This window comes from Pristis pectinata, chromosome 26, assembly GCF_009764475.1.
Source record: "Pristis pectinata isolate sPriPec2 chromosome 26, sPriPec2.1.pri, whole genome shotgun sequence".
Taxonomy (NCBI): domain Eukaryota; kingdom Metazoa; phylum Chordata; class Chondrichthyes; order Rhinopristiformes; family Pristidae; genus Pristis; species Pristis pectinata.
This window is the reverse complement of record NC_067430.1, coordinates 13,352,460-13,374,081: the sequence shown is the minus strand read 5'-3', so window position 1 is coordinate 13,374,081 and position 21,622 is coordinate 13,352,460. Positions and strand designations below refer to the sequence as shown.

The window sequence follows — 21,622 nt, the reverse complement described above, 5'->3', positions numbered from 1 at the left end:
GGCGAGAGAAACAAAAACTCACCAGGTCAGGTGACTCTCCGATCTCTTCCCGCTGCTGCCGCTTCCCGCTCTGAATCCTCCTTCTCCACTTTGAATTATCATGGGCCAAAGATTCCCAGGAATCAAGGGGATGTTGCACTTCTTCAAAGAAACTTTGAGCACATCCTTGAATCTTTTCCTCTGTCTCATGTCAGAGTTCAGAACAGAGTGTCCTTTCAGGAGTCCGCTGTCAGACATGTGAACGATGTGTCCTGCTCAATGTAACCATCTGAGTGGAACTGAGGCATCACTGGTGGGAATGTTGGCCTGGGATAGGATGTCAGTTTGCTTATCCTTCTAATGAACCTGGAAGATTTTGTGGAGAGTGCATTGATGGTGTTTCTCCAGTGTCTTGAGGTGTCTGCTGTAGGCAGCCCAGATCTCTGGAGCAGAAGGGAGAGCAGGGATCTCTGCTACCTGGTAGATCATGAGCTTTGTGCTAGATCTGAGGTTTTGATCTTCAAATATTTTCCTCTATTGACCAAATTCGGCCATTGATCAATTGAGGATAAGCGGTATTATCATATTACTGAGCCCAGGTTAGCCAAGGGTTTATTTGAAGCAATGGCAAATCTTACATTTGTTGTGGTTGCAGTGGGAGGGAGATACTGAGACTGATAGTCTGGTGAAACGGAATGAAGAACAAATGGGATGTGACCTGTATCCTGAAGCATTTCAGCACTGACTGAAGTTGATTCATCTAAGTTCAGGGATTCAACAGGCAGAATTCCCCCCTTAACATCCGCAGTGCTCTGAAGTGGTTTAATTCTCTTTGCTGTCACACATATTGTGTCCCAACAGTTCAAGGTCTCCAGCCATTCCTCTCATTCGTTGTTAGCAGGATCTTGAATCGCGCAGGTTGTCCATTGCATTTTTCTGCACAAAAGGACTTCACTGGCCATGACGTTCTTTGCAATTGTCCCTGTATGTGAGAATTGTCCTCTGTCTCAACCTGGACAGTCTCTCTGAGAAAAGTGCATTTACTTCCTCACCAGAAATCCACCACCAGAGGGAATGATCTCCACACAGGAGTAGTGAAATCAGGACAGGAGAAAGGGTGGGCTCACTGCAGGAGGATGAGTGAACCCGCTGTGGGAGGAAATATGAACTGACTACAGGTGCGACAGTGAACTCACCATGGTAGGGGAACTCAAGACAGGTGGTCTAACAACCTAACGATGGGAGTGATGGTGAACCCACTACAACAGAGATATGGAGGTCACCATGGAAGGGATGGTGAATTCACTGTGGTGGGAAAAGTAAACACATGAGGCAGAATGGACTCACCATGGCAATGATAGTGAATGCACGACAGGAGGGAGAGTGACCTAACCAGGGGAGAGATGGCAAACTCACCAGGAGGAGAAGAGTGTGTATGTCACATGAGGGAGAGTGAGCACATTGTGGGAGGGGCAGTGAGCACTCTGTAGGAGGGAGAGTGAACTCATACATGTGTTGGTGAACTCAGTATGATCTGGAAGCTGAATTCTCTGAAAGGGGATTACAAACTCATTGTAGCACTTTCTCTATGAGGAATGGGAGCTGTTATGAATGAGGGTTTTATCCCCTAACCCTTGGCAAAGCTTCAGCCAGGAATTAGGATGTCTCTTGCTCTTATTATTTGATTGGAAGAACTGCCTGTGTTTTGTACTATATGCATTCTGAATACTTCCATGAAATTTCTCCACAGTTCTGCTTGCAACATGGTTAAAGTTTCATGAAATCTCCCAGCAGAGGAAGTCTCTGTGACTGCAGTTAATGTCACGAGTATAACCAATCTGATAACTTCTCCCTAACAAATCCCAGGATACTTGGTCACTTTAAACTTCAAGGCTGAAATTTGGGGGAAACTTCAGACCCTGATTTTCAATTACAGATCGTAAATAGTTTCTCATTTCTTGATTTAAAATATTGCCAAACAATATTGTTTGTGCTAAGTATTATTTTTTCCCCTTTTGGTCTGAGGCTTGGTTGAATTTGTTCCTGAAACAACCTGGTGCCCAGAGACATCCCATCCCATCATTCTGTGTGCCTGCCTCCTACTCTCCCATCTCCATGGCAATGTTTGCAGTTGGAGTAAAGGAGGGGAGGTGAGAAAACAAGAAGTCCTCCCAACATGGACTGTTGCTCCAAGGCAGAACCAGGAACAATGCCACATTCACCAAACAACTGGTTTGCATGCAAATAGGCAATCCAACAAAGCAGGGATATTTGGCCTCAGGAACAGGTTTGGTCTCTGACTGTCAACATGTTGCATGCAGCCCAGGTCCCTGATTATAAGTTTGGTTCATCAAACCTAAATGCGCTCTGGTCACATATTCGGAAATTTGCACTTTCAATTTGAAACGTCATTCCACACAAGCTTGGATGTTGATTGCCTGGAGCCAGAAACTTGATAAATTTAGCTTGGAAAGACAAACACCCACACCAGTCCATCCAATTGTTGCAGATATTTCATTCCCAACCTTAGTCTGCCGACCTATAAAGGAGCACACAGTGCCTTTGTTCTTCCTGGTTCCCAAAATACTGATTGTCAATGGAAGGCAAGACTGGCTGCAATGTATCTGGCACATTTATACTTGGGCTGCGTGGAAGGAGAGAACCAGTCAGAGGATCAGTGAATTCCCATTCACTTGCACTACATGCTGGGGGACTCTTGACGAAAAGGGAAGGACTCATGTTTCCAGCACTCCGAGGGTAATCAGGATTAGATCTTTGCTCCTTTACAGTTTAGTGGAACACAGTGTACTGCTGAGAATTCAGTCAATGAAACAAGATTAAATTATCAATGATGTGAAACTGGTGACGTTCAATTAGGTGTAAACCATATAAAAGTGTTTATGTTACAACAGTGACTATATTTCAACAAATACTTCAGTTGAGACCATGAAAGGTTTGCATAAATACAGAATTCACAAGATGCAATATTAACACTTGACAAATCAAGTTAGAGAAATAGCAGAGATATTGGTCTCTCTAAAAATAAATTTTCTAGCAATAAACCAGCCCAGGGTGCACTGTGAGAGTGTGTGAAGGCTTCAGTATATCTTGGATTGATCTGTTTCTCACTCCTCTTGGAGTTTCCTCTGTTTCATCTCCTGGGAAAGAAAACCATTGGATCAAACTTCATGTTAGAAAGTATTGACAGAGCAGGACTGTACAAACAGGACCAGGGTCCAGGTTTTAATGGTTAGAATCATAAGATATGTGCTAAGGCTCCTAGAGATCAGTGCCAGCTACAGGTAAATTCACAACTCATCCAAAATATAATGTACTCTGTTCTAATATAATTAAAATGATGACACAAGAGACTGCAGATGCTGGAGTCTGTGGCAACAAACAATCTGCCAGAAGAACTCGGCAGGTCAAGCAGCATCTGTGGGAGGAAAGGCATTGTCGACGCATCAAGACTGATGCAGGGTTTTGACCCAACACGTCAACAATTCCATTCCTCCCACAGATGCTGCTCGACCTGCTGAGTTCTTCCAGCAGGTTGATAATTAAAATGATGTTCTACTCCTTCCTCGTCTCCTGAAGGCGATGCCTCTCACTGGATTTGGTTTGGGAATGCAGTAGGCCTTCAACACTTCATTTAGAGAGGCAATTGTCTGAGCCCAGACCTGGGGTGTTGGTGGGCTGTCTGACTCTGGTTCTGTTCTCTCCTGATGTCCATATACAGCAACAAGCCCCTGCAGTGACTGAGTGGTCTGGGAGGTGGTGGGATAGAGGTTACCAGAAAGCGATTTTGAGTGGGAACCTAGGATGATGTTGCCAGAAGTAAGTGAAGGTAGCAAAAGAACCTCTACCATTGCCTGAGATAAGGTGACACCTCAGCTCCAGAATGAACATAAATCCCTTTTGGTCTGAACAATAGATGGTGCCTTCACCAACTATTCTCTGCTGCACTGGGTTATGAATGGGCAGCGCGGTGTTGTTAATAGATTTGGATTAGCTTGGTAATATCCCACATGAATCACTGTTAGGACTTTTGCTATTTACCATTTTCATCCATAATATAAATGTATGCTTGAGGAGAACAATCCACAAGTTTGCAGTTCGTCAAAATGTGCAAGAGTTATGACTGGACAAGAGGGATAACAAGGTGATCTAGATAAGGTCGGGGACTTGGTCCACTTCTGTAAAATGATGATTACCAATTGAAAATGTAGGGCAATGTATATGTACAGATCAAATGGTAAACCCAAGCAACTCTCCAAGGGAAGAATTAAAGCCACAAGTCATAGTAGGTGCTTCAGTCTATGTGGTCCATGCCCACAGCTGTAATGGTACAGCTAAAGCTGAGCGAGGCCTCATGACTTTTCCAAGGACAATTCACTACAAGAAAACATTGTGTACAAGATGACGATGGGAATATCATATGACAAGGAATATTAAGGATTCAAAAAGGGTGGAGGGGAGGGCCACAAAATCGAATGCTAGTTTAAAACACGTTAGTTCTGAAGATAGGATCAACAAAATGGACCTCTATACTCAGGACAAATGTTGGCTTCAGGGTGGCTTGATTGCTTATAACATAATGATGCAACCAGAATGTGTGTGTCCGTGTTCTAGTTATTTCAAATAAATAGATTAGGGAGGATGGAGTTAACCAGTTGGGTTGTGTGTTGGGCTGGTCTTTTCTCAGGATGTTGGACCTGGGAACAGACAACTGGCTCATGCAGAGAACTGTGATCCCCGATGACCTTCAAACAAGAGCTGGCCCTGTTCTGGCAGGACTAGAGATAGCCTTGATCTCTTGAAGTTTTAATTTCTTAAGGGGTTTGGAACAGAATTTTCCACAACATTCTCCTGCTAATTGGCCTGGGTTTTTTTTTTGTTATCTTGCCTCTCCTGGGAGATTACAAGGTTCCTAGAGAGTGGAGGGTGCCTGCACTGTGTTGTACAAGGGCTCACAACTGGGTGGGTTGGAGAGCCATTTCCTGTCTTCATCTGGTGTCTTGCTTTGAATATCCCCGAACTGGTATGTTCACAGTGCAACGCAAACCATACCAGGAATTGCAGCGGCCTTCTACCTGAGGCAAGAAATAAACCGAAGCAGAATGTTGATTCAACCTACCACATCCCTTGGTCCACACGTAGTCATTTTGTCTGCAGAAATACAGCTTCTCCACTGAATTTAATAACCAGTCATCCCTCCCTGGTTGTATTTTATGTCACTACAGTTTTTTGATCTAATCTTGTTGCTTCCTGTCAGACTTTATGGGATACTGAAATTTCTAAAACAATGTTCTTTCTCTACTGTGCACACAGAAACATCAGCAATCGCAGGCTGGGAGATGGTGTTCATTCCAAGAAAGATTATTGCACTAAGACGTGAACTCCCACAGCTGCTTATCTAACTGCATTTTTGCATTCCTTTCTGAATTGGCATATTGTCAAAGACATTAGACATTGTTCAGTTTAACTTTCACTCTCCCATGTTTCTATGTTCTGGACCCCTGGATCAAGAAAGGTTTTGCCCCCTGCATTCCTCCAGGGTGAGCTTCCCCCATTACTCACCGTCCACACATATAGGGTGAGGCACCAGAGGGGGTTTGGTGCCTGCAGACCCTGAATCCCAGTGAGAGTCTGAGCCTTCGGTAAAGGAGAGAAAATCTCAATTGTTTAATATATGTGAAAGGGCCAGTTGGAGGTTGAATTCATAACCAGTTTCTGAGGCTGTGGCCTTTACCTGTCTGCATTTCTCCTCCCGCTAATGGATATTCCTCAAGCATTGGGAGGTGCTTGTGAAGGTTTACTAGAAGATAAACTTGCTTGATGTAAAGGATTCAATTCCATGTAAGAAAATAGGAGCAGGAGTAGGCTACTTGTCCCTCAAGCCTGCCCTGCCATTCTATATGGTCACGGCTGATCTGTCCCAGGCCTAATCTCCTCTTCTGTGCCCTGTCCCCACAGCCCTCAATTCCGTGATCTTTTAAAAATTTATCTGTTTCCTCTTTAAATACCCTCATCATCTGGACCTCAACAACTCTCTGGAGTAGAATTGTATTGTGTTTGTCTTATACTGAGAAAACATTCCATCAAAGGCCTTATACTGAAATAGGCACCTGACTCTGCAGCTACTCACAATAGCGGTTGCAGTTTTTTTTGCAGATCATGCTAGGACTGGTGTTAACTCTGTTCCCAAACAGTGCTCCCTTTAACACCCACTCTCACAAAATGGCTGACATCACCCTCCCACTGTAATTGATTCTAACGGTATGATCCCAAATCCCAGCCGAAGGACTCCCAGACTGAAGATTCCCATTAAGGATGTTACCAAGTAATTAGGATTAACCTTTTTTTGTAATTATTTAATTTTCTTCTGCTAGCTATTTAACGACATGCTGATTGCACGATCAAGAGGACCAGTTTGATAAAGTTACAGCAAAGAAAGGTGGACTAATATCAATAGAGATGCAGTCAGTAACATAGAGAGCTGGCAATGAGCCTAGGAGCACGGTGGGAGCTGGATTAACGTCATTTGAGATATGATCAAAGTGCTCAAATTATCCTGTCACTTCCAGTGAACTTGTTTATTCAGTCCCTTAGTCATGTTAATCCCTCCCAGCCAATGCCTTCTGCTGTACTGACTGTGGTTCACAACACTTGGCCTAGTCACACCACCAGGTTATTAGCCTTGAAGATGTTATGAGTGCTGAATGCATCATTTTTTAAAATCATAAATGATAAGCTGGTCAAGGCAAGGGGAATGGAACCTCCCATCTCAGTGCCAATATCAACCACTCCAAGGATGTCCAAAGCATCATAAAGTTGAAACTATAGCTTCCTCCACATTGCTCCTAAAATATATCTGTTTAGCCTCAGTTGCTTTATAAAGGCTACTCCAGAATCACTTTACAAAGGACCCCCTAGCATTCAGCAAGGAGTAGAGGCTTCGATCCTCTCAGTCCTGGCAGATTCCAGGGTTTTGTAATGAACATATAAATTGTGAAACACTATATGCAGTTTACACATGAGCTGGCTCACAGTAAATTTGTGCATGGAACCTGCATACCAGAGAGTTCTGGAGGTTGACGAGCTGTGTCGTCGTGTCACACAGGTCCTGGCCTTGCTTCCTCAGCTCTCTCTTCAGAACTTCAATCTCATAATCCTTCCTCTTCAGCTTCTCCTCCATCATTTTCTTTCGAGCCTCGGCCTGGAGCCAAAGCACAAACAAAGCATGAGAGAGGACAGAAATGAGCACCCCACTTGACAAACGGAAGGATGTATCATGCAGTGTGGAACTGAGCCCTACCAACTGGGAAGGGGGCTGGCAATGGATTAACTGACAGTAATGGGAAGATACAACTGGGATACAACAGGGATCTCAGATCTTTTTCCAGAGAGAGAGAAAGTAACTTCTTCTCTCGATCACATTTTAGGGAGTCTTGCTTGGAAAGAGGAGAAACAGAAGGAATGGTATTGTCTGCCTATTCCTGGATGGAATGAGAGAGGTGGGTTCCATGTGATTCTGTAAAGGGACAGGGATTTGCAAATATCCCTAGAAATGGTTTAAAGTATTAACAAAAACTATTAACCAGTCAGGTTACAGGGATCAATATTTCTCAGCCACAACATGCATTCATATGTTGCCTTTAACATGTCCCCAGTCACTTCCACAGGTTTATAGTAAGGCTCCTTTAAACAGATATCAGGACAGGTGACCAAAAAAGCAGTCAATACAGCAAGTTCAAAACAGAAGAATTAAAAAAAAAATCGGCAGAAAAATTTAGGGAGGGAATTTCATTGTTTCCAGACACAATCAGCTGAAGGCACTGATGGAACTATTAAAACTGAACATATATAAGTGGCCAGAATTGGAGCACAGAGATCGCAAAGTCTTGTAGGTGTTCAGGAGATAGTGAGGGGTTACTTTTTACACTGAGAACTTCAAATATACTGCACAGCCTAACTCTTATATCTGTAAATGCATCTTATTTAACTGTTACCAATCTTTACAGTTGACTTTCAGAGTAATTATAATTCTACATCACTTGGTGGGAAACAGCATTTAGTTTGATGCCATGCCCTTTCATTCATGGATCCAATCCCATTGGTTTCTCATTGAGAAGATTTGGTAAAAATGACCACCTCAGCAACAAGTGCAGACGTGAGCACTGTCTGTCTGTGGAGGCCCAATCTCTTACCTTACCATGAATATCCTCCTTCACACAGCTATGAGATGGAGACTTTGTTCTTTGTCTCTCCAACTGTTCTATATGGATAGGCTGCGTTAAACAGAAGGAATACTCAGTGGGGCAGAGTTTTGACTTTCAGCATTGCCTGTGATTCAGGCACAGACTACATTCCAAAACCTGGGCAGTTTCTACATCGAAATATTTTTACATTTCTGTTTCTGATAAACCACATTTTTAATCACCAAATATAAATCTTTTATGAACCAGTGCAATCAAACAGCATCTAAGGACATAACTATTTATTTTAAGTGGGTTAAAAAACATTCCTTGATTTACTTAAGCACGGCAATCTGGTGAAGTTTTATTAATTCAACCAAAAATGGATAGTCACGAAAGCATGGACTGCACATTGGGGTGTCTACTCTAGCACCTCTGATTGTGGTTGATTTTAAAGAGCAAAATAACTTTAAGGTCATTCACAACCACTATGTAGGTGCAAGTGCTCAGTTTTATGGTAACTTTAATATTTTAATTATTAAAAGCTTTTATAGTGTGCCCTATTGTTCCTTGCACCATCTTTGGAGCCTGATTGCAGTTCCCTAAACCAGCAGAATTTGTGGAAACAGTGTGTGTTAGTTAACATCTTTAGTACAGCAAGAATGTCTAAAGATATCACTGGACTTTGGCTAAGTAAAAGTCAACTCAAGGTGATTAATTTGATCTGGAGGTTGGACAGTTTTGAAGACAGATTCAACATCTATCTCGATGGGTTTTACACTCCTGCGGTAACGGAAACTAAACTCCTACATCTAAAATCCAACAATATATTGAGGTGCTTTGGGGAGAATGTGCTATAAAACCCACCTTGGAATCCAACAGGACTTCTGGTATTTAAGTTTACTTGAGAGTATTACTGTGTGTTGCGTGTGTGTGTGTGTGTGTGTGTGTGTGTGTGTGTGTGTGTGTATATAAAAAACACACACACGAGTATTCCTGTCCATAGTCTGATGATCTATATGGGTGTGTGTGTGTGTGTACCCATGTCCCTGCATGTCGAGATGAACATACACACACGTGTATCCATTAATTGTATGATTGTACTTCAGTCTAATTCTGCCCTTGTTTTTCATCTGCACATGGACAGTTCCTAACAAAGATTTCTGGGCAGACATCGGAAGGAACCCTGTCTGATTTCCATTCCTCTCTAGAGCCTTATGTCAGTTGTGGCTTCATTGCTTCTTGTCTCTGAGTCAGAAAGTTGTAGTATCAGAGACTTGACCACAAAGAAATAGGCTGACACTGCAATGCAGTACTGAGGGACTGCTGCACTGTTGAAGATGCTGTCATTGGGAATGAGAAGTAAAACAAAGGCCCAATCTGCTTGCAGATGGAAGTAAAGGATCCCAGCCACACTTTAAAAAGAAACAGGAGAGTTTTGACTGCTGTCCTGACCAACATTCATCGCTGAATTAGCATTACTAAATTATTGATTATTTGTTGTTTGTGAGAGTTTGCCACGCACAAATTGGCTTTCACATTTCCTGTATTACAATGACTGCTCTTCAAAACTACATCACTGGCTGCCAATTGCATTGAGACTTCCTGAAAGGGACACAAAAGACACCATAATATAGCAAGTGTTCTTTGACATATGGGCTAATCTGAGCCTCTCCTTTTGCTTTGATTCCCCAGACATCAGAAATCAAAGCCAATACTCTTTTGTTCTTAATAGTTTAGTATTGATTTGTTTATTGTACTTAATGATTGAATTATTGATGGAAGAGGGTTCTTATTTTGCGCCTGTGAAATTTCTGTGTAATTTCAGTACATCTGAGATATCAGTGGACTCTCAAGGGCATTGGCTGTAGTGACAACAACTGGATGTATTGTATAAAGAGAGCTCAGTGCCAGCCTCTGCACTGTGCAGCTTGTCCTGAGCCAAAGAAACTGACAAGTTTGAAACATAATAAAAAAAACAGTAGATGCTGGAAATATGAAAAACCAGAAAAGGCTGGAAATAGAAGGTCAAGCAGCATTTGTGGAGGGAGAAATGGTTAATGTTTCAGGTCGATGACCTTTCATCAGTATTGACCCAAGGGTGAGAAGCTACCTTCTGAGGCACAGTTTACATAAGGCTACTGGGAAGAAAAGAAATCCATCATCAGGGCTCCTCCCAAATTCTATCTAATGTTTCAGGTTGATGCCTGGCATCACTTCTGAAAGAAGACCATTGACCCGAAACGTTAACTCTGTTCCTCTCTTCACAGATGCTGCCTGACCTACTGAATATCTTCAGCATTTTCTTCTCTTAGTTCAGACTGAGAAGTTGCTGCATTCTATGCTGAGCCAGCTGATGTGGCTAACACAGGATGCAAGATTGACCAGTGCTAAGGAGAGAAGAAAAGGCATCCATGGATGCAGGTCCTTCCTGACCACCATCCTGTAGTTCCTCCTGGAAAGCAACCACGTGTGCATGACAGGCAGGGAGAAACGATCAACCGTGATTCTCTGTATAGTTGAATAGGAGATTAACACTCACCAACTTGTGTGAAGAACGTCCATACATGCAAGCTGCCTTGTAACCTGACCCCAATGAGAAACACGGCCCTCAGTGAGGGGGAGAGCTTTGCAAAAATTATTGTTCCCAGCTCTGCAGAGAAGTGTAGGATGCACCCCAACACAATAATAATTCACAGATTCCCGTGTGTTGAATGGGAGTGGAACACTTGCCACGGCTTCTAATGAACAACAGTGTGACAGTGTTTGCTAACAGTAGAGAGTTGTCTACTGTAGCCACAACCATGATCTTCAGTGCTGCAAAACTCCAAATACAGGGATAATGTGTTAACGAGGGGTTGGTAATAACTCCTCTAAAAGAGGCATCTCCCTATTCATACAAAAAATGATCAGACCAACTTCAAAGATTTTGGTAGCAGAGTGGATGTGAATGAAACAACTTGCTGCAGTGATGTGAATATCAGGAATATTGTGTTACTCTGGGATGAGGACCTTGCTGATACAATACTTCTTTATATTTATGCTTAAAGCCTCTATTTTCCTTAAAATCTTCATTGAAGGGTCAGCGGTGGAAAGGGTGAGCAGCTTCAAGTTCCTGGGCATCAACGTCTCAGAGGATCTATCTTGGACGCAACACATTGATGCAATCATGAAGAAAGCACCCCAGCGGCTCTACTTCATTCAGATCTTGAGGAGATTTGCGATGTCACCAAAGACTCTTTCAAATTTCTCCAGATGTACAGTGGAGAGCATTCTGACTGGTTGCATCACTGCCTGGTATGGAGGCTCCAAAGAGGCTGCAGAGGATGGCAGACTCAGCCAGATCCATCATGGGCACAACCCTTCCCGCCATTGAGGACGTCTTCAAGAGGTGGTGCCTTAAGAAGGCGGCATCCATCATAAGGACCGTCACCACTCGGGACATGCCCTCTTCATGTCACTACCATCGGGGAGGAGGTATGGGAGCCTGAAGACCCATATTTAACGTTTCAGGAACAGCTTCTTCCCCTCCGCCATCAGATTTCTGAATGATCCATGAACACTACCTTGTTATTCCTCTTTCGCACTATTTATTTATTTTTTGTAACTTATAGTAATTTTCATGTCTTTATGTCTTGTACTCTACTGCTGCTGCAAAACAACAAATTTCACGACATACGTCAGTGATAATAAACCTGATTCTGAAAACAAGTGAGTGAAGCAACCTCACTTCCTGGACCACTAAAGAATTTAATCAAAATTAATTACCATTTTCTCTACTGAATGTCTTGGTACTTGTGTGGACAAGGTTTGATGGGATCTGAACAACTCCTGCTACCTTTTCCAAAGATCGTATTTCATGAATGATCCAGGACACTGAAAGTGTCAGTGGATTTGACTGTGGGTGTTTTGTGCCTGCGTGTCATTTTATCTTCACACTATGGCCAGCCAATTGGCTTCTATCTATCTAATGTCAGCTGTAATAAACAGAGTGCTGGAGTACAAAAGCTAAGGAGTTACACTCAACACTTACAGAACATAACTCTGGTCCATCTGTGAGCACCTAATCTTAAAAAGTACTTAAAGGATTTGGAGAAGGTACAGAAAAAACTACGAGAGGATTTGATGGATGTGTTTAAAATCACAAAAGGTCTGAACAGAGTGAATAAAGAGGGCCTATTTCCAATATTTGAGAGGTTGTTTACCAGAAGGCAAAGATCTAAGATGAGTGGCTAAAGAACAAGAGACAAGATGAAGGACAGCTTTTTATACAATGCGACGTTAGGATATGGAATCAGCTGGTGAACACTGATTCATAGGTAGCTTTCAATAGGAAACTAAATAAAAACCCATCAGAGATAATGTTGCAGTGATCTAGGGTAGAGTAGGGACAGCAGGATTAACTGGAATATCCTTACGAGTTGTGCAGACTCAATGGGTCAAATGACTGCTGCACTGTTCTATGACTCCATGATTCAGTGTACCATAACCTTTGTCCAAAATGAGATAATGGATTGACCTCCTGGTCAGTGGTTGAGACCTCACTGGGCACTATCTCTCCTCAGAGAACCACTGCGAAGAGCAAGCAACTTCAGGATAAGGCCAACTGTTGTTCAAGGGGATGGTGTTAGGCTCAGTTTTCAAGCACCGTTTCTGAAGAGGGGGATTCTTTTCCATTTATTCATCTATGGCATGTTAGTGTGCTGGCAAAGCCAGGGCTTATTGCTCATTGCAGCTGCCTTCAAGTTTGCAGCCACTGGGGAAGCTGTGAAGCTCTTGCTAGTGAGATGGTTAAAACAAATCTCTCTAGTCTGTATGGGGATTTTGTTTTCACTTGCTGTGGATTCTGTTTGTGCTTAATTTACTAGCACACCGTCTCCCACATCTGTGCTGAATCCTTGCCTGTGCTGCTGTTATATTAACTCAGCAGATCAGATGTGTTGCTCAAATAATTCTGACGGGAATTTAATGTAACTTGGACTAAAAAAACGCTACATCTCATGTACTGGTCAAAATCAGAACAGTAGGAGTTATCCAAGCACGTTAATCAGTGCAGAAGGTATGAACGGTTGGTTTACTTTTAATTCTCCATATGCTGAGGAAAATGGATTAAATATACAATCACACTTTCCAAATAGAAACCTCTGACAATTTAATATCAAATGAGGCATGGTTCCATGCTGTGAGCCTGTTCGTGCGGTTAAGTCAGCCCAACTGCTTGCAACAGGTGAAAGTCAGTCTAAAAGAAGCCTCTGATGTTGGAAACCTGAAATAACAAGTTGTGCTGGAAGATACATAACCAATTAGTCTGTAGCGCAGAGAATGAAAAAAGCAAAGGCGAAGTACTGCAGATGCTGGAAACTGAAATATGAACAGGTATTGCTGGAATGACACAGCAAATCAGGCCCTTTGAAGAGTATTTTGGCAAAAAGGTACCACGGATTTTGCCCCTTCAGAAACGGCAGTGAATCCAGACTCTGCTCTGACAATATATGAACTTTTCTTTTTCTCTTTCCAAGTTTGAGCTTATCCAAAATTCGGTATCCTAACTTATTCATCCCTGTATTCTGTACGGCAGCACCTCATGTTTTAAATTCTCATCCTATGTTCGGATCCTTTCGTGGCCTCATTCCCGTCTTGATAATCTTCTCCAGCTCAACAACTCTCCGGGATAACAGTGTTCCTCCTGTACAGGATTTTGCGGGACCCCTGGCTTTAATCTTGGTGCACGGGCTTCAGCTGACTGCACTCCAAACTCTGAACTTTCCCTCCCTAGATCTCTCTGTTTCTGTATTGCTCACCTCTCCTTAAAACCTCTCCAATTGATGACTCAGCTTTTGGTCACCAGATCAAATATTCCATTTTGTGGATTGATGTCAAACTTCATGTGATAGTTCACCTGTGAAATGCCTTGAGACTCCAATAAATTGCTATATAAGTGCAAGTTGTTAATGGAACCATTATCGGGACCAAATTCCTTGGGCCCTTCTGATAGGAATCCTACAGTGTAATGGCTTTGGAAAAGGGCGGGGTGTGGATTACACTGAGTCCTGACCTCATTGGGAAAATCCTGGCAAGTGATGATCTTTAACTCGTGAGTTGCTGTGTGTGTTGGTAGCGGTCTGCACTGGGAGATCCCACACTTAGTGCCAACCCTCGTCCAACAATGTATTTCTAGCATGTTAGGTACAGAGACTGGGCTTAATCCAGTGAGGGGAACAGCGTGATGGATCCACTAGCTTGGTTTGTGGTGAATTATTGGTCTGCTCTCAATGGATTGGAAATTCTCAGCTGGCTAAAGAACTGTGAATCATTGCACAGACCACATTTACTTCAAATCAATTCCAGTTCCGAAACTTCTCTTTTGGGAATCTCAAGGTCAGAGTTCAGATACTGCACTGAAGTCAAAAGCCCTTCAGTATCAGAGATCAATCAGCCGCAGTTATTTTAATGGGAAAGTTCTGTGATGGGCCTCCTGAGACTGTTAGTCTGATTTAATTTTGGCAATTGTGAAATAAAATCTCAGTTTTTGGCAGAGGTTAAAGAATTGATCTGCTCCCCTAAGCAAACTTTGGGATCTCTGGTGGATGTAGGGAGAGATGTTAGACAGTCACAGTGCAATAAACATGATAACCTACAGGTAGAACTCTGAGTTGAATCATTTTCTGCAAATATCAGCCTTAACACCAGCTGCCACGACACTGGTTTGACCCCTGATCCTGGGTGAACCAACTGGTACTGGCATCAGTGAGGGAGCTTCAATTGGTATTCCTGGGTGAAAGAGGAAACCATGATGGAGCTCATTTAAGTACAGGATTAAAGTGAGTGATTATCTCACCCATGAGTGAAGTCCCTCTAAACTGGCAGTGCAGGCTCACACAAACTAGAAAGTCTCATGGGCATAGTAAAAGACTTTGCATTTACATAGCACCATCAGAAAACTCAGGACATCCCAGAGCATCATATAGCCAGTGAAATACTTCTGAATGGTTACACTGTAGGGCAGAAGGCAGCCATCTGTGGAACCCAACCACTAGAAACCTTCAAGAGAGGCAAAACCATGGAAAGAAGGGTTCTCTGTGCCCTAGGGATCAAAGTCACCAGGTGCTCAGTTCATTCTCAGATCCCAAGGATTTAAAAATTAGACTCAGTGAGGAAGCAGAGTGATGGCGAGGAACAGAGAAGAGAGAAACCTGAGCTCCGACGTAGCCAATGGTGCATTGAGTAGAATTGCTGCCTCATAGCTCCAGCAACCTGGGTTCTTGGTCTGTTTCTGGTCTGATTGTAACTTCTCTGCCTCTTGGTGGAATCTGCCGCTTCCAAAGGCCCCTCATAGTGACTGTCTGCTTCTTCTCCTCATCTCGAGCACCTCACTAAAAGTGGGTGTTATTCTTATGTGAGCCTGGACCACAGCGATGAGCAGGTTGTTTGTACGTGGGGGACATGGCTGCTGACCTGACTTTCCCTGCATGGTCATTTCCAATGTTATGACTGAAAACCCTGACCAAGTACTTCATCCCTCTCTCCACATCTACCCCACTCACCCCAGCAGCTCCAGCGACGCAGGGTTCAATCACGCAGGAGTCATACAGAAGCAGGCCCTTCATTCCATCAAATCCGTGCTGACCTCTTTGCCTTCTTCACTCATCCCATTTTCCTGCATTAGGTCTGAATCCTTCCATGCCTTGCCTATTTAACTGCCTGTCTAAATGTCTCTTAAAAGTAATAATTGCATCTGACTCCACCACCTCCTCTGGCAGCAAGATATCAACCACTTTCTGCATAAACAATTTTCCTCTCAAATCCCATTTAAAACTCCTTCCTCTCACCTTAAACCTATGCCCTCTTGTTTTTGATACACCTTTCCATGGGGAAAAGATTCGAACTATCCACCCGATCTATGGCTCTTACAGTAGTGTAGCGGTCAGCGTAACGCTATTACTGTGCCAGCGATCAGGGTTCAATTACGGCCACTGTCTGTAAGGAGTTTGTACGTTCTCCCCGTGTCTGCGTGGGTTTCCTCCGGGTGCTCCAGTTTCCTCCCACATTCCAAAGACATACGAGTTAGGAAGTTGTGGACATGCTACGTTGGCGCCGGAAGCGTGGCGACGCTTGTGGTCTGCCCCCAGAACATCTACACAAAAGATGCATTTCACTGTGTGTTTCGATGTACTGTACATGTGACTAACAAAAATATCTTATCGTATCTTATCTTAATTTTGTATACCTCCAGTAGGTCATCTCTCAGTCTCCTTTGCTCTAGGGAAAACAAGCCAAGCCTATCCAATTTCTCCCTATAATTAAAGTCCTTCAATCCAGGCAACATCCTCATGAATCTCCTTGCAGTCTCTCCAGCGCAACCACATTATTCCATAGTGTGCTGACTGGAACTGCACACAATAATTCAAGTGTGGTCTAACCACTGTTTGTAAAGTTGCAATGTAATGTCCCAACTTTTACAATCTATGCCTTGACTTATGAAGGCAAGCACGGCATATGCCTTTTCCACTGCCCTATCTACCTCTGCAGCCACTTTCAGGGAACTGTGGACTTGAACCCCAAGCTCCCTCTGTCCATCAACATTCCTTAGCGCTTTATCACTTACCGTAATATATCCTAACCTGATTGACTTCCCATCCCGACCTTGAGTGCAGTTCTGTGGAGTTTGCATGTTCTCCCAGTGACTGTGTGGGTTTCCACCTGGTGCTCCAGTTTTCTCCCACATCCCAAAGTCATGCGGGTTGGTAGGCTAATTGGCCGCTGTAAATTGCCCCTAGTGTGTAGGTGAGTGGTAGAATCTGGGTGGAGTTGATGGGAATGTGAGGAGGATAGGTTACAGTGAAGATCAGTAAGGGAATGGGATTGCTCTGTGAGCTGGCATAGACTCCATGGGCTGAAATGGCTCCTTCTATGTCATCTGACAATATGGATGCAGGAAGCACTAACTTGTCTTTTCTCTGGCTAATGCCAACCAACCTGTTGTGCATTTACACAAAGACAAATCTCTTCCCCAAAATCGTCAGCTGCACTCCTCAACATCAGATCGATCACCGCTTCACGAACTTGCTCTATAGACAGGCCGGTGGCCACTTTGCACCCTCTTACCTTACGCTGCTTGGTGGCTTTGTTCAGCCTCTTCTCCTGGTCAAAATGCAACTGCATTCGTTCCATGGACTCTCGTATCAGGCTGTTCTCCTCAATCTGGCTCTGCAACCGCCCCTGTAAGCTCTCCACGTCAGCCTGTTTTTTGTGTAGAGCGATCTGTGAGCGTCTACAGGAGAGAAATGTAAAGGATTGGAATTTGGTACTGTTCTAAAGGTTGTTGCCACTGCTAGCCCTTCCTTCAGACCTGGGGAGCAACAGTGAGGGTCCAACCCAATTCACCCCATCCAGAAGTTGTGAAGAGTTTGGAAATTAGCAGTGGGTTGGCTTTTAACCCACCAGGATTCAGCAGGAAGAGAAGGAGGATGGAACTTATTAATTTGGGAAATGGGGCCTGACTGTGACAAAACAGGCCGGTCAAGCTCAGTGCTGGGGACCCTGGTAAAGGCCATGATTGGTGACCAGAATAAAAAGATGCCTGTGGTAAGATCAACGGTAAAATGTTGCAGGAGGTCAGCAACAACTTGCAAACAGCCTTTAATGAGGAAAACTCCCAGGAGTAATCCGGCAAAATTCACCAGTGAACCAAGGGAGGCCAACTTAGATCAATTTAAAATGGTAACAAATAGAAATCTGATCTCACACACAGCCAATTTTCCATGGATCCCATACCTCATGACTTTCCAGATGAGCCTACCATGGGGAACCTTGTCAAATGCTTTGCTAAGATCCATATATCCTGCATCCACCGCACTACCCTCATCGATTTGTCTTGTCACTTCCTCAAAAAACTCTATAAGGCTCATGAGGTGTGACCTGTCCTTCACAAAGCCATGTAGACTATCCCTAAATAAGACTATGCTTCTCCAAATGCTCATAAATCTTGTCCCTAAGAATCCTCTCCAATAGTTTGCCCATGACTTACGTAAGATGTTTTCTTTGTATAAAGCATCACAGGCTGGACAGATGATTGAGCTACTGAGGACTTGAGGAGGTATCCTTGACTACAAGACTGAAGCTCGAGGAATTTAAAGTCACCCAAATACACTGGAATTTTAGGAGTAGTACAGTAGTGTGGCAAGTGGAGCTCCTGCCTCACATCACCAGTGACTCAGGTTCGATCCTCACCCTTAATGCTATCTGTATGGAGTTTGCATGTTCTCCCTGTGACCATGTGGGCTGCCTCCAGGTGCTCCAGTTTCCTCCCACATCCCGAAGACACACAGGTTGTAGATTAATTGGCCACTGTAAATCGCCTCAGGTACTGTGGTGAGTGGTAGAGTCTGGAGGGAGGTGATGGGAATGTGGGGAGCATAAAATGGGTTCAGTGTGGGATTAGTGTAAATGGTTGGTGTGGACTCAGCGAGTTGAAGGGTGTGTTTCTGTGCTGTGTGACTCTATGACAGACTGTTTTCAACACCTTGATTGGATTTTTTTTTCGCGAACAGAACTTCTCAGATACCAGCACACTCCCCAGTATCAGAGAGCAAGGTCAACCTGGGTTTGGCCTCTGGAGTGGGGGTTGAACCCACAACCTCTGGCATTAGGGCTAGATTGCCCGCTGAGACAAGAGATCACAAGCTCTACTCCCTCACCAAACTGCTCTTTTCACATGCCTGAGCCAAGACAATGAGTATTGGTGATCCTTATAACTCACAGAGCATCACCTGTGAGCCTAATCCTATTCTCATCTGCCTTCTGGGGATGAAAAGGGGCAGCAGTTCTGGTTACCCTTACCCAGAGACCAGGCAGAAAATCATCGTAGGCTATCACTTATCGGCAAAATGGAAAAGGCAGCAAAGTTAAAGAACGGGATAAAGGCAGAAGACAGGAAGGACCTTAGTTTAGGAAATCACAAATTAAAATCAGTTTTACTGGAGCTGAGAAACAGCAAGGGGCAGAAAACATGAGCCGGAGTTGTATAGAGGTGCCCAAACAGTAGTGATACTGTTTTGGCTCCCCTATACACCTCTGGATATAGGAAAAGTCAAGAGAATTTGAGGTGCATATGACAAGGGTAATGCAATCATCATGGGGATCTTTAATCTATGTATAGATTAAGCAAACTAATTTATTACGAGTAGTGTTGAGGATGAATTCATGGAGTGTGTAAGAGATGGTTTTCTAGGTCAGCAAGTTGAGGACTCATTGATGGAACAGGTTGTTCTACTGTTGTGCAATGAGGAAGGGTTGACTGATGCCCTGGTAGATAAGGGGTCTCTAAGGAACAGAGATCACAATATGGTAGTTATGTATAAAATTAAAAGTGATTAGTTCAGTCTGTAGCTAGGATCTTAAATCTTAATAAAGCAAACTATGAAGATATTAGGTGTGAGTTGGCTACAGTAGATTGGGAAGCTCTATTAAAGTGCATGACAGTGAACAAGCAATGGCTAGCTTCTAAAGAATTAGTATATAGTTTACAAGTATGCCAAAAAAGAACAGAAAAATGGTCCAGCCACGGCTATCAAGGTACTACTAGATCAAAGGAGAAGGTTGATAATATTCCCAAAAATTAAGAGCCTGAGGATTGGACAATATCAGAATTCTGCAAAGGAGAACCATGATACTGATAAGGAAAGATGTATGAGATAGGCTCACGAGAAACTGAAAAACAGCAGCCGGAAGGACAAGGGTTTGTGCCGGGTTGCTGGCAGAGCGGTGTGCAGTCCAAGCAAATTTCTTTTTTCAAAGTACGGTGCGGTAGGTACCAGTGATTCTTTGGACTGGAGGACCAAGGGGCTATAATGAATCAGTGGTCTGTAGAGTAGTGGAGTACTGGTGTGACATCAGCAAATCCTTGACATATATTGTCAAGCACACATGAAGGGCTGAAGAGCCTACTGCTGTTACTTCTGATCTTGCAATGGTCTACCTCAGGGCTGACTGAGATCAGCCTGGTCTGCAGGGCTCACTGTTGTATATTCACCTCCATTGCAGATTAAATACATGGAGACAAAAGCTCTGTCATATATTCAGATCCATTGATCTGTCCAGCACCAAATATTGTGCACGATGTATGATGTTTGGTAATTGCAATTCTATCTATTTTGTGTCACCACCAGCTCAATTTTCATCCTTCATTCTACAGGGGAGCTAACATTTCTATGAACACTTAAAGACAACTCTACACTGGTCTATTCTGATGGTACTGCATTTGTGGCTTGAGAATCAATAAAACCCTCTTGAGTATGCTGTTCCACGTCCTGAAGCAGGTAGATTAAGTGATACAGCTACCGGAGCTGACACGAAGACATGTTGCTTCAAAAGCATGAAGATGATAGCTATAATCACAGCACAAATTCATCCATTCACCCTGATATTAAATCAAAACACAGTGTCAGGTAGAGGTATTACTTGTCATTGATGGCGGCAAAAATAATTCCCGCACTGCTGTCAATAAGGCAGTATTTGATCGTATTCGTATTAAAATCCATTATTCCTTCAATTCTTTCCATCAACCCAGACTCCAAGCTGTCTCAGAACTAATTCTTGATACCTGATTCAAGGAATCCTACCCTTTAGAAAATAACTTTCAGTCTCTCTGCTCCTTGCTTCTTGCAGGTTTGATAGTCACCAGAATCCTCCACTGTTAGAGCCTAAATCACAAGTCTGAGATTTTTTGACCCTCCCTTCTCCCTTCTGCTGATTTTTCCATTTTTCCAGTTGAATAGGGGTGGAATGTGATCTGGAACTCTGCCACCAACCCTCCCCTCATTTCCTGGCTACAACGATGACTACTCTTCAGAAGCAGTCTGATGAAAGGTCCTCGACCTGAAATTCTAACTGTGTTTCTCTCTCCACAGACGCTGAGTACCCCCACCCCCCCTCATTTTCTGTTTTATTTCAGAAGAATCTGATTGTCTATAATCTACTATGTGTTGACCTGAGCCCTTTAAAGTGGTTAATGGAAGTCTCTGCTTTCTTTATGCTATCAGCACAAAAATGGTGCATGGCAGGTAGTGCGGGCACTGGGATGGCAAGTAGTGCAGGCACCGGGATGGTAGGAGCAAGGAGCCCAGTGCAGAAGGACCACAGACCACAGCCAGGCATCAAAGAATACCTTAAACCTTAAACCAGAGATGAGCTCAGGTCCCAATGACAGATGCAAGTCCTGACGCTTACTGGGAGGCTGGGAAATAGAAGGGGCAGGGAGGGTGATGTCCTGGGGTAGGAAGGCCGGAAATGCAAAGTGTATGAACGTACTGTGAACTTAATGGGAAGGGACAAAAGGCTGCTGAGGGGGGAGGGGGTGTGGTGTGGTGTGGAGGAGTGCACGTGCAGAGGGGGGGTTGCAGAACGTGGGCTGAGGAGAGATCACAGAGAGGGGGAGGACTGTAGGG

At 43.6% G+C, this 21,622-nt stretch overlaps 1 protein-coding gene across 1 annotated transcript in view; it reads right to left on the bottom strand.

Moving 5' to 3' along the window:
* Positions 1 to 2,900: 2,900 nt before the first annotated feature.
* Positions 2,901 to 21,622, bottom strand: part of fhad1 (forkhead-associated (FHA) phosphopeptide binding domain 1) — a 98,907-nt gene continuing 80,185 nt past the window's right edge. The window contains exons 28-31 of the mRNA XM_052038982.1: positions 17,283 to 17,448; positions 8,190 to 8,270; positions 7,058 to 7,198; positions 2,901 to 3,137 (exon numbers count right to left, since the gene is read on the bottom strand). Of these exons, the coding sequence (XP_051894942.1) occupies positions 3,105 to 3,137; positions 7,058 to 7,198; positions 8,190 to 8,270; positions 17,283 to 17,448 (421 nt within the window). The 3' untranslated portion in view covers positions 2,901 to 3,104. The remainder of the gene's footprint in view (positions 3,138 to 7,057; positions 7,199 to 8,189; positions 8,271 to 17,282; positions 17,449 to 21,622) is intronic.